The sequence below is a fragment of the Lucilia cuprina genome, chromosome 3, assembly GCF_022045245.1.
Source record: "Lucilia cuprina isolate Lc7/37 chromosome 3, ASM2204524v1, whole genome shotgun sequence".
NCBI lineage: Eukaryota > Metazoa > Arthropoda > Insecta > Diptera > Calliphoridae > Lucilia > Lucilia cuprina.
Window position 1 is genome coordinate 57,844,606 of NC_060951.1, and position 14,224 is coordinate 57,858,829.

The 14,224-nt window shown below is 27.9% G+C and overlaps 1 protein-coding gene across 2 annotated transcripts in view; it reads left to right on the plus strand.

Annotated features, from left to right (window-relative positions):
* LOC111675712 overlaps positions 1 to 14,224 on the plus strand; it is a 76,647-nt gene that overhangs the window by 25,370 nt on the left and 37,053 nt on the right. For both annotated transcript variants that reach the window (XM_023436523.2, XM_046947516.1), the window contains exons 4-7: positions 719 to 804; positions 7,980 to 8,154; positions 11,685 to 11,839; positions 12,177 to 12,274. In XM_023436523.2, the coding sequence (XP_023292291.2) occupies positions 719 to 804; positions 7,980 to 8,154; positions 11,685 to 11,839; positions 12,177 to 12,274 (514 nt within the window). The remainder of the gene's footprint in view (positions 1 to 718; positions 805 to 7,979; positions 8,155 to 11,684; positions 11,840 to 12,176; positions 12,275 to 14,224) is intronic.

The following is a 14,224-nucleotide window of genomic DNA, read 5'->3' on the forward strand; positions in this document are numbered from 1 at the left end:
CAGACAATTAAAATAGTGCATAACAAAAGTGAAAACTAAACAAAATTCTACTTAAAGCCCCCTTTCACACGAGCACACAAGCATTAAATCAGAGATGTACTTATACGTACGTTAAGTGTGATCGTGTAAGATTTTATAAAACTTAAGGATCCAGCAAATCGAGTGTTAGAAATTTAAAGTATTTATGCTCACTATTTATTGCGGTTTTACTTTAAATTGATAACACAGTCGTGTTCTTAGTTCACGATTGTTTTTTTTTTTAACCCTTAAAATTTAACATCTATGTTGATATTAATCCAAAACTATGGATCTCAGTTATTTCGCTTGCTCAAGAATCAGTCTTGACTTTAATTTACAATTTATTTTCTTCCACCTATTCCACATATTCCATATTTCACATATCATGTGCAACTTCTTTTGTGCTGCACTGTACAGCATTCCATATTCATTTTTATTTTCCATAATAGTTGTTGTTGTTCTCATTCAAAAACATTAATCTAAAATTCAACAATATTTCTCATTCCACACCAGTGTTATTATAGTTTCAAATTTAGTTGTGCTTTTTAAAAAGATTGTTGGCATTTTTTTTTTTGTTTGCCCCTTTTAGTGGTACCATTATTATTTTTATTCTAAACTCTGTTTAGTTTATCTAAGTGAGTTATTTTATGCCATTCATATACCATTATTATTATAACTTTTTTTCTCTTCTTATTTGCAGCACCAAAGGGACAAATTATACGTTTGGATTTTCGCAATTCATTTAATATAGAGGAAAAAGATGAGTGTAAATTTGACTTTTTAGAGGTAAGTTTATAAGATTTTTCTTATCACTTTTACGTTTAAAAATAGTGTTTTTTTATAGCAAGCAAAAAATTCTTAAAAAAAATTCTTTAAATTGTTTCTATTATAAAAAGGGTATCATGTGTTTATTTTTTAAGTAGTAACTCTTATAACTCTTAGTTTTTTATAGTTGAGTGTGTTTATTTGGCTACTTTAAGAAAAAATATTCTTCCTTTCTCGTATTTCTTTGGCTACTTATGCTCATAAATATTATTCATGGTCGAGTATAAACTATTTTTTTATTTCAGCAAATTGTTAACAATTTATACTGTTTATTTGGGTAATTTGTATAAAGTTTTAAAACTTTAAAAAATAACTTTTGCAAATAGTTTTTTGGCTGAAAATATAATACTTAAGTTTTCAAAAATTATTATTTGGGAGATTTGTTTGATTAAAGTTTATCAGTTTTAGATAATAATGTGCTACTGAATTCCCACATAAGTAGTTTAATTTATTTCATGATTAATAACTACTATTCACTACTTATTCACTGGCATACTATCTCATTATTTTAATATAATGATGTCGAGAGAAGGGTATATATAAATTTGTCATTCCGTTTGTAACTTGTACAATATAATTTACCAAACCCCATAGAGCATATATATTCTGGATTCTTATAGTCCTGTCTGTCTGTTTGGTTGTTTTTCTGTCTGTCTGTCTGTCCATCTGTATGTTTGATGAAATCAGTTTTTAGAAGACCCGTATGGGGTCTTTGCGAGATGCGAATCTTCAATAATTTTGTTAGACATGCTTTCGAGAAGATCGCCATTTAAAATCAGCTAAATCGGTCTATTCATAACAGAGATATAAGAAAAATCCGAGACAACCTCTGAAAATTTTATCAAAAATGTTCGGACAAAAATTGTACATAAAAAACCAAAAAAAAAAAAAAAATACATATTAATACGGTAAATTTTTTCGTTCCAATTTTCTGTAATATTGAACTTAGGATTATGAAATGAAGTATAAAGGTGAGAACACATAAAAGGGAACTTTTTAGTACTTTTTTGTTTTAGAACTGGTATTTTTTGATTTTTTATAATAATATTTTGTACTGGCTATATTATTTAACACATCATGGTGTTACACTATTTGTCAGATCATACAAAGTTGGCAAATCTGAAAATTTAAAATTGTTAGCGATAGATAAATTGTCAGTTTAGATGATTGCAAGAAAACCTTCAAATTTCATTTTCAAACAATTGTCAAATAAAAAATTTATATGCCAACAAATATTGTAAGTCCTCACTGTTGTCTAATGGTTGTATGACAAAAGTTCACTCATCTGACAGCAAAAATTGTCAGACATTTATCTCGCAATAGCAACGTAATATGTTTACACGATTGTTAGATGTCTGACGATATTTCTAATAATGTTGCAAGACAAAAAATATAAGTTCACACTGTTGTTAGACATTTTCTAAGCATTTTTTTGTCAACGTTGAAAGATCTGACAACCGTGTATACGTTGCTTAAGCAGTGATGCAGTGAATAGAACATTTGACTAACAAACAGAAGTCCATAGATCGTATTCATGCTGACTCTTTTTATTATTTAAAACGAAAAAACTTGCTTAACAACTTCTTTGTATGCGAAGTTGAAATTTTTTCTTTAAGTGGAAGTACTTACCTCTTGAAGAACTAGTGAAGAGAGGTAAGATATGTAAATTTCTTATTTAAACTTTTTCAAAACTTGACAAACAGCAACAAATAAAAGAACATTGTTGTAAGCCACGCTCATGACCTATTATGCATACATTCACAGGATTTGACTAAATATCCTTAAATAGTCATGACAAACATCATCAAGGTTAATTTTCATGTAAAATTTCAACAAATTTGTTTTTTTTTTATTTAAAATTTTAATAATTAGTCACTAGTTGATAAACATGTCACTTTTTTTTGAATTTTCTAAAGCTTTTTGTGCTATTTCTCTTATTATTTCTATTTGAATGGATATTTTCACTTTAACTTTGACTACAAAAATTTGAAAGATATATACAAAAGGTTATTCTAAATACGTACTGTTAGTGTTAAAGTTGAATAACGTATGATGATTATTATTACCTAACTAGTATTTTACATAAAACAAAGAAACTTTTTAAAAAAGGTGGAATAAAAGTTGAAATTTTTAAATTTTTTTCTTTGTGCTGTTACTGTTCCTATTTTGTGCTTTTTTTCTTTCTACTCATTCCAAATTCTTTAGTGGGTCAAGGGCTGCTTTGGGCAATTTCAAATACTCACAACATGTTTATTTGAGTTTACTACATATAGTAAGACACATAAATACATGTGTATATTTGTACTCTTACAAAACTGCATATATGCATTTACACACGAAAATGTGTTAAATAGTAAGAGGCTTAAGAGCTAATTTAAGCAATGTCTAACTACTGGACTTAGGTCTGAATGACTCCAGCAGTAATTCTATATTAATCGCAGAGTGCTAAAATAGAACCCTACTATTACATCAGGAATATATTTTCTTTAAACAAGTCAAAAAAAACTGTTTTAGTTTTATACAAAGTTTTTTAAGTTGTTCTTAAGTGAATTTCACACTCAAAATCAACAGAGATACTAAATAGAGTAAAGAGGTTTCTAGAAAAAAACATAAGTTATATTAATATTTTTTCTATATTTTTCTATTTCTTTACTGTAGATATTTTCAACTTAAATTTTTATATGTCGAAATATTTATAGTAAATTTTCCAGTTGAGTTCAGTAAATGAATGTTGTCCTTAAAAAAAAATACAAAAATATGTTACTTTTTCCAAAGAAAAAAAAACAAGAAATTCCGATGTATTACATAAATTAGCTAAAGGCAATATAAACAAAATGAAAACTAACAAAAAATATATATTGTATATGAAAATAATTTTAAAAGAAATGCTAGAAAAAAACTGGGTTACAAAATTTGCTACATACACAAACTTATTCTACATACATATGAGTAAAACAAGTGGCAGTTTGCAGATTTTACATACATGTACTTGAATGAAAATAAAGAAGATGTGACCGACATGGCATTTAGTTTTTCAAGTGTTAAAGTTGTTTTTCTTTTAAAACTACTGGCATTTTGAAAAACTTTTAACATACTATGAAAAATGGAATAAATGTTAAAGAGAAAGATATTTGAAGTAGTTTTTAAGTTTCGAAATTGGTCACATTTTTCATTTGTGAATAAAAAAATAATAATTTTTATTTTCATATGTTTTTCACTTAGTCTGCATAGACGTTAACAATTCAATGCAAGAGCATAAATTTAAAATGTAAATTCTATATTTATTTGCATTTTTATTTTCAAAATAAAGTAATATTTTTGAGAAATGTTTTTATATATTTGATGGAAATAAAAAACGTATATATAAAAAATTTCAAAATTTTCAATATACAAGAAAAAATGTAAGAACAAAGACTAGATTAGTCCTTAGATTGGGCTAGTCCTCAGACTAGACTTGTCCTTAGACTAAACTAGTTCTTATGAAAAGTCTAAGAAACAGTTAAGTCTAAGGACTAGTCTAGTCTAAGGACTAGTCTAAGGACTAGTCTAGTCTAAGGACTAGTCTAGTCTAAGGACTAGTCTAAGGACTAGTCTAGTCTAAGGACTAGTCTAGTCTAAGGACTAGTCTAGTCTAAGGACTAGTCTAGTCTAAGGACTAGTCTAGTCTAAGGACTAGTCTAGTCTAAGGACTAGTCTAGTCTAAGGACTAGTCTAGTCTAAGGACTAGTCTAGTCTAAGGACTAGTCTAGTCTAAGGACTAGTCTAGAATAAGGACTAGTCTAGTCTAAGGACTAGTCTTGTCTAAGGACTAGTCTAGTCTAAGGACTAGTCTAGTCTAAGGACTAGTATAGTCTAAGGATTAGTCTAGTCTAAGGACTAGTCTAGTCTAGACTAGTAATAGACAATAAATTAGTCAATAGACTAGTACAGAGACAAGTCAATTGTTTATCTAATAGGTTAGTTTATAGACTAGTTTACAGACAGATTTATAAACTAGTTTATAGTCAAGTTAATATAAAAATTCACTGACATGAATAAAGCAGTTAAATGTAAAAATCTTTACCATCGGTTTGAAATTTTTTATATTTTTAAAACACTAAAATGTAGTCTACATTAGAAGTTTACGTTTTGTTAGTTGAAAATTTTAAAAATATTTTAAAAATAAAGAAATTTTTGTATATATCATTTTCTTCATTCAGCAAAAAATAAATAAATAAAATACAATCATAAAACTATGAAAAAAATATAAAGTGAAATTCATTTAAAGTATTCAGCGCAGCATACAAATTTTATTTTTCAGTTTTTTTTGTTATCAAGATGATGTAAAGCTATTGTGCTGCTACAGTTTTTCCATTTGTTATTTTTTTTTTTTTTTTTTTGATAGTTTCAATAATAACATATCTATACAGCAGTTGAGAACAGTGAAAAACATATTGTTAAAAGGAAAAATGAAAAATAAAAAACCAAAAAAAAAAAAAAAATTACATCCTGCCACAGATGTTGTTTACTCCCTTTACTACAATCGTACCATTTTATTCTTTAAATTATGTTGACTTGACAATATTTTTGTACGTTTCTTAATATTTGTTGTTTTTACTGTTTCCAATTTGTAAAATATATTTTTTTCAACGATTTATTTTCAATAGCAATAAGTGTCTTTAAAGAGACATTTTCTGGGAAATATTTTTGAAGAAATGTGAGCGAGCGAGCGTGTATGTATGTTAATAAGTTTATTTTCATGTGGCGTATACTTAATATTTTTAATTAAAATCAATAACAAGTATACGTTTCATATGTATTTCTTGTAAATTGCCACATGTTTGTTTATATTGTCCTTTTTGTCCAAGATATAATGATAAGCATATTGACAAGGTATTCATTTCTACTTAAGTATAGACAGATGGAAAATCTTCTTAATTTATTTATTATTAACAATCAAGTTATTAATTCTTCTTATTCATTCTTTATTCAGTAGCAATTAAGGTGATTTTTTAAAAATTTACAAAAAAAAAAAAAAAATTAACTGAAGCGTAATTTGATGAAAATAAAATTTACAATATTAATACATATATACCTTTAAAATAAAAGTAATAAGTTTTACTTATTAAGTTACTTATGTGCCACGATTACTTCAATAATAATATTATAAGGTTAAAACTTATGTGTTAAAAGTATCCCAGCAGTTCGACGTGACAGTGCATCCGATAAAGACAATGCTTACTACTAACGTCTAACCACATCGTTGTAAATAAAAGTGAGGACAATTATTACTTTAGTGTCTCTGTCGTAAGTAAAAATTAAACACTTTAAAGAACAACATGAGGATATCTCTTCTATATATATATATATGGGTGACGATTGACATCCTCGTAAGACAAATACATTTAAAAACAAGTACAAGTGGTACAATTTAAGACTGTTTTGTTCAATTTTTCCAAAAAAAAATTCTTATTAACACAACATACACAGACAAACACAATCTGAACGTTGTTGTCGTTTTCATGCGTTTTCATTAAAAAAAAATAATTTTTCGACGAAATTTTCAGAGCTTGATTTTTGCTCATATCTCCCTTGTTTATGAACGAATTTTGATGATTTTACATATTAAACTTCTCGAAAGCATGTCAGATAGAATGATTGAAGACTGAGATAACATAGATTTCTGAGGAATTCAAAAAATTGATTTCAAACCTTAGACACACAAACAGGCAAACAGACAAACAGATAGACTGATAGACAGACAGACATGACTTAATAGACTTCGATACTTATAAGGTACCACATTATAAATACTTTATATTATAAACATGTAATATTTCTATATTCGACTGTGCCGAATCTTATATACCCTTCACCAAGTATGTTTTAAAGTTTTTATTTATTTTGTATCTCTGCACACATGTCACACATAACATACACACAAACAAATATAAACTGTAGGAGAATGAAATGTTAACCGTTGTACTGTAATACCACCGCCACACTGTATTACCACCCTCAAACAAATATGAGCTGTATTACCAACATATTACTGCTTTATCTCCTTGCTCTTGTTATACCCACTTACCTTCGTGAGAACAGAACGGCATCCAAACATACAAAAAAATACACAGCTGAATAAAGCCAAATACATCTCCACACGCACATGTACATCTTTATCCAATTCACAGTGTTGTTGTTGCTTTTTTAACAAAGCATAAAAAAATGTGGCTTTTTTGATGAAATTTTCAGAGGTTGTCTCGGATTTTTGCTCATATCTCCGTTATTTATAAACCGATTTTGTTGATAAATAGCGATTTTCTCGAAAGCATGTCTAACTGAATTATTGAAGATTCGGATCTCGCCGATATCTGGGAACCTCTAAAAACTGATTTCAACAGACAGACGGACATGGCTTAATCGACTCCGCTATCTATAAGGATGTAGAATATATATACTTTATAGGGTCGGAAAATTATATTATAGAAATTACAAACGGAATGACAAACTTATATACCCTTCTCACGAAGGTGATAGGTATAATTACAAACTGAATGAAAAACTTCTCACGAAGGTGAAGGGTATAATAACTACTACAGTTACCTGAACAGTCGGTGGAAAGTTAAATAGGTAGTTCCGGACTGTCCGATCGAACTGATGGGATTTTAACACATATAATCCTTAATCCTGGTTTTCAAAAAATGTTTTTTTTATTGAATTTTTATGAAAAAAAAAAAACGAAAAATTATCTGTAGTTTTTTTTTTAATTTAATGAAATAAATTCTTAGAAATTTATGTAAACGACTTCTCAATTGTCCCAGTATTTTCTTAAATATTGAGAAAACAAATTTTACTTGAGATCACTTTATTTTTTATGGCATTTTTCAGAAAAGCCTTGAAATACTTAAATACCACAACTATTTAAGAATTTCATCTTTTTAAAGTTAAATACTTATTTTCTTAATTTTCTTCTTTGTTGCTCATACATATAAATAACATCACAAAAAACAATCTCTACCTTTTCTCTACATCGTTACTGATTTATTTTCATTTTTTATACTTTATCTTTTATATGCATCTTGATGTTTGCTGCTGATGCTATACGTTTCATTACATACATTACATACCATCTTCGATACCCAACTCCAATGCTCCAGATACGTGATGGACAATATGGTTTTTCGAATTTAATCGGAAAATATTGTGGTACTGATTTCCCACCTGAAATAACATCAAAGGAACGCTATCTTTGGTTACATTTTCACTCAGACGAAAGTATTGAATATTCTGGCTTTACAGCGGTCTATGAGTTTATCGATCGAAATCGTGATGGTAAGTTTTATTTATTTATTTCTTTTATATCTTAAACAATAAATAAGTAAAATTCCTTTTTAGTTTTCCTTTTTATATGTATATATAACATGAAAGTATATTTTGTAATTAATGAATGAACGGTGGTAACCTTATGAATAGATCTTATTTTAACATTACTGAATGTAGGATTTGTGTAACATATAATTATGTGGTTTTTATATTCTATAGACCAAATATCAATTGAATTCATATTGTTTAGTCATTCATCACAAAGTCTTTTATAATGTGTATAGAAATAGTTTAAAGCATTTTTATTTATGATCCATATCAACCTTTTTCTCACTCGTCCCTTTTTATGATTAAGTACATGTATTATAACTTATGCAAATAGAAAATTTCCACATAATTTTTTTATATTTTCTATTTATTCAAAGATTAACTAAACCTAAACATAATGTCATCAATTGCCGTACTATTTGAAAATATTTTAAAGTGATAAAGTACAGTTTGTATTTCTTTATGTCATGTTAACATGTAAATGTTAAACATAATTTTTCCAGTTTTTTTATATGAGTTTAAAAATAATTCTTTTCATATAAGAGAAATAGAAGTTATCATGTAAATTTAATAAAAATGTATAAAGAGAAATCCTTGATATGTTACCTTTGAATATAAGATTGAAAAGCGAACAATACAGTACACTTTTTAGACTCTTTCTTTTACTTGTGAAAACTTTTAAAACTTTCAAAGTTGCATAATCAAAATTCAAAACCGATAAAACAGGGACTTGTTATTAATTCCTTCACATCCTGCTAGGATCTTAATTTTTGCAGCTTGAATTTTATATTTTTGGTTTCATTTATAACTAGTGCTTTAGCTAACGATATTTTTGTTCTATATATTTAACAACTGTTCACATATTTTCAGGACATACTGTTATTAAAAATGTATTTAAAGCATAAATACACATATCTGGTCGTTATATTTAAATATATGATTTTTCACATCATCACACATACAGTTGACATTTTACAAATCACATACACTTAAGACTGCCATAACTTTTGTATGAAACATATTATATTGAATACTTTGTCAAGGCAAATAAATCGAGTTTTTTTTTTAGTTTAGATTTTTTTTATACACAACTAGAAAGAAGGGGCAACCTTGAGACAATGAAACTGAAAAGAAATCTTTTAGAAAGTTGACAGGAAGTTCAAATCAGTGGTAAAGATATGAATCATTTGTTCAGGACTAGGTGAAAAATGTTTTGAAAATCATCATCGATTAGGTTGAGAGAAACAAATATACGAACTAACGCTATTGGGCACGTTTTCGACAAGAGATTGGCAATGACAAAGGAAGTGTTTCAGAGAATTACTGTCCTCATTGCATGGTATATCGATTGGTTGAAATCCATTCCATCCATACTTGTATAGTTGTACCTGTTATCCTGTATGTTCACTGAGAAAACATGTCATTATAGAACTTGTTCAATCTGAGGATTTTCATTCTGCTTCGAAAGTTGATTTATAAATCGACTTTCGAATAATCGAACTATTTGTCGAAAAGTCGAAGTCGAATATTTTGTTCCAAAAAAAGTCGATAGCTCGACTATCGCCTGTGATAAGAGTCCAAAAGTCGATTTTGGAAATAAAAGTCGAAAAAAGTCGGAAAGTCCAAATGTCGAAAAAATTCGGAAAGTCGAAAAAAGTGGGAAAAAGTCGAAAATCGTCGAAAATAGTTCGAATAAGTCGAAAATAGTCGCAAAGTCAAAAAGTCGGACAAAGTCGGAAAAAGTCGGAAAAAGTCGAAAATAGTCGAAGAAAGTCGGAAAAAGTCGAGGAATCTAAAATAGTCGAAAAAAAGACAAAAATAGTCAAACAGTTGAAAATCGAAAAAAAAATCGGAAAAAGTCGAAAACCGTCGACAAGTCGAAAAATTTCGAAAGAAGTAAAAAATAGTAAAAAAGTCGGAAAAAGTCAAGAAAAGTCGATAAGTCGAAAAAAGTCGAAAGAAATCGAAAAAGTCGAAAAGTCGACTATTTAAAAAATACTAAAAGTCGAAAAGTCGACTTTTAAATAACTGAAAGTAGTGTGAAAAGTAAATGCAAAAAGTCAAAAATTCGAAAACCGTTTATTTTTCCTCGAAAGTAAATTAGATATATTCACAGAAGAATATGATACTATCCCAGCAAAAACTTACATTGTACAGAAATAAGTTGAAAAGTCCAAAAAACAGATTTCACTACCTCTTCATTTGCATTCTAACATATTGTTTTAATATGCTCGCTTACAAATAACTACTTAAATAAGTAATTACTAGAAGGAAGTTAAAAAGTTGTACAAGACAATTCCTCTCGCAGAATACGAGTCTGGTTATGTTGTTCGTTATTTCGCTGTCATACTTACAACATCTCCGCTAAAGGTACAATCACACCTGTTAAATATTTGACAAATATACGTAACCCCTCTTTTTGTATATTTATTTTTGATTCTACATAATTTTCGTAGAATCAAATATCTATATAAGGGACACCTAACTATCGGGTTTTAGGAGTCAAGTCATTTTTGTCAAATATTTCGTTGGTTTTATTATTTTTTCTGCGCCGCTTAGAATATAAATATTTCTTCTGTGAATGTAAACAAGTAAGTACTTATTTAAGTAGTTATTTGTAAGCGATCGTGTTAATTACTTACAATTGGTAATGAAAAAGCAAATAAATATTAAAAATTTACGTTTGTATGTATTTACATACACGAGTGCTAAAGTGTAATGCAGAGAGTATGTAGTAGTCCTTGAAAAGTTAGTACAAGTCATCATAGAGTTTTTACTGGGATTATATACTTGTATTTATTTATAAATATACTTTTAAAATTCAATCCTAATCCAATGGTACACCCTATATTATAATATATAAAATCGGAAAAAACTTCAACAGAGTGTATTTAATACAGATTTTTAACAAACAATTTCACTAATAAATACTAGTGTTGGTTTCTTAGTTGTTTCCCTGGGTAACGAAATCAACTGGTATGGAAATAAACATTTATCATACAATCATCGTCATCATTATTATTATCGTCAACATTGGGCGTATGGGTTTATTATAGATTTTATGAAAAGAATTTTTTCTCATAATCACTGTGTGGCCAAATGTTATAATACTGTCTACCTTTTTTAACTTTCCAATATTTTTTCTTTAATTTATATAACATTGATTTAATTGAATTTTAAATATGATTACAAAATAACTTTTATGGTTATTATATATAAATTTCCAAAATCATTTTATAAACATATTTTTAAACATTTAAATACAATAGCCATTAATGCCATTATGACATACATTTATGAAATAATTTTATTTATTTTTCAAATTTAAAAAATTCATTCTACATTTTAGTCACTGTACATACATATGTTTAACCCAATTTTATGGTCATTTATATTTATGAAAACGATTTTTTTCTTATTATATTTTTCTACTATTCTTTCTCTATTTTTCAACAAAATAAAAAAAAAATTAAATAAAAAATGAATACCAGCACCCAGTACTGATTTAAATTGCACAATTGAAAGAGATGGCTATGAGGGATATGTGAATGCTACGGATGTGCCAACCGAGATAAAAGATACAGTTATTCGCAATAAAATACCTTTGGATTGCATGTGGCGTATACAGGTGCAGGAGAAATGGAAGGTATGTTCATTTATCTTTTTTCCTTTCTATTTCTTATCTAACATTTATGTCGTAAATCTACAAATCAAATACATGTAAATTTTGGCAAGTAACTAATAACTATATTTATGTACCTTTTGGTTGGTACCTATTATCCTTAAATGTTTAACATTCCGGGTTTATTGATTTATATGCTAATTTTTTTTCTTATGCTCAAATGTACTTGTTTGCCATTTATTACCCTAATTTTGTTCTCCATTTATATTTGTGGTTTAACAATATCAATACTATGTATGTTAGTTATGCAAAAATGTGTTCTTTAATTTTTACTTTTTCTTTTTTATGCTGTCATTTTCAGATACAAGTAAAATTTGTAGACTTTAAATTAGCAAAACCTAATGACTGTGAAACGAATTTTTTGGATATTTTTCCAGAGCAAACCGTAATGCCTTTAAGGTAAGTTGTTTAAATTAATTTTGCAAATTTGCATTTTAAGTAACTAGAAATACTATTTTTAAAGAATTAATTTATTGTAATTGATTAATTTAAAGTAGACAATCAACAGTTTTGTTTATTTGTTGTTGTTTTGAATGATACCAAATTAAAAATCTGCTAAAGGGGTTTCTAATTGGTATAGTCTGACAAACGAGCAATTAATTCATTTTATAATATTTGACAAGTAAGAACGTATAGTACATTCGACTATATGCTACCATACAATATTATAAACCAAGTTCTAGTTCAGTTCTAGTTCAGTTCTAGTTCAGTTCTAGTTCAGTTCTAGTTCAGTTCTAGTTCAGTTCTAGTTCAGTTCTAGTTCAGTTCTAGTTCAGTTCTAGTTCAGTTCTAGTTCAGTTCTAGTTCAGTTCTAGTTCAGTTCTAGTTCAGTTCTAGTTCAGTTCTAGTTCAGTTCTAGTTCAGTTCTAGTTCAGTTCTAGTTCAGTTCTAGTTCAGTTCTAGTTTAGTTCTAGTTCTAAGAAATGAAATTTTGTTTACATTTCAAATACAAACAAGGCTATTAGTAGAGTTTAGTGTAAAAATGGTATATTTCTTGTTGCATTTTTTTCCTTTACACGGCATTTTCGAATTTCAACATCTGCCTTATCATTTGCTTCGTCTTCATCGTGTCAATAAACGTATTCTTTGCCTGAAATCAATTTTGCTGTCGGTGGTATTGCATTCATTTTAATTTCTACAATCAATTTCATTCATTCAGTCGATTACTTTTTCGTTTCGTCTTTGACGTTGCCCCTAACAATTGAATTGATGATTGATGTGTGCTTATTTTACAGTGTTGTGCTAAAAAAAACAGCTATTTCTTCTAATACTTAACGCTGCCATTTTCATATGCTATTCCTATGAACATTAATGTATTGATTGATAGATAGTTAATAACTGTGTAAATAATAATAGCCGTGCGACTGTATTACAAGTAATACTCAGCTTTAAATATTGAAATAAATCATTCAATTTTGGGCGTTAATTTCATTATGTTTTGGGTATATTTAGCTAAATTAAATCAAAGGAATTCATCAATATCATATTATACACTGCGCTGATATTTGTAATACATACCAGTTGCGTTTGAGTCTTGAGTTTGAGTTTGTCTGTCCATTAAATTTGTTATACGAATCGTTTTGTAACATGTATATTGTTTAATCACCCATAAATGTGATATTGTTCTTGAAATAAAATTTAGCAAATTTAGAGACATTTAGATCGATACAAGTTCCTAAATTATTTCTTTCAAAAACGTAAGCAATTTTTTTAAAAATTTTTTAAATTTACGTTTTCATGATTGTGCAGTCAAAGTGATAAAAATATAATAATTTTTTTTTGCTATTGTTTATTTACCATGACTTAAACACGTTTCGCAACATTAACAAAAATAATTTCTTATTTAAAATATTAAAAAAAGCAAAAAATCTATTGTTTTGTTAAATTGTAAAAATCTCTGTTTGTTTTTTCTATTCAATCTCTCTGTCCCAAAAAAATTGCTGCATCCCTCACTTGAATTGTTTATTGAAGCAACAAAGTGAAGTGATTGATGTAAATTGTAGTTGTAAAGGAACATCAATAAAAACATAAAAATCTGGAAAATATTTTTGTGTATAAATGCCGTTTTTTGTTCACACAAGTTTAAGCTACTTGATATTGGATTTCTATTTTAACAATCCTGTAGACGAAACCATCCTCTGTGTTAAAACTGTGGCAAAAGATTTTACAAAAATCACACAACAGCGATTATCGTTTATAAACAAACGAATACAAAAAACAGACAAACCAACTATATAAAGCCATGCTATAGTTTAGATATATAATTTCACTCTACACTATAGATTCCCCCCGGGGGCATGTTACCTTGGCGAAGACCTCCGCCTTGGTGTTATTGCAATCCCGGGGTAT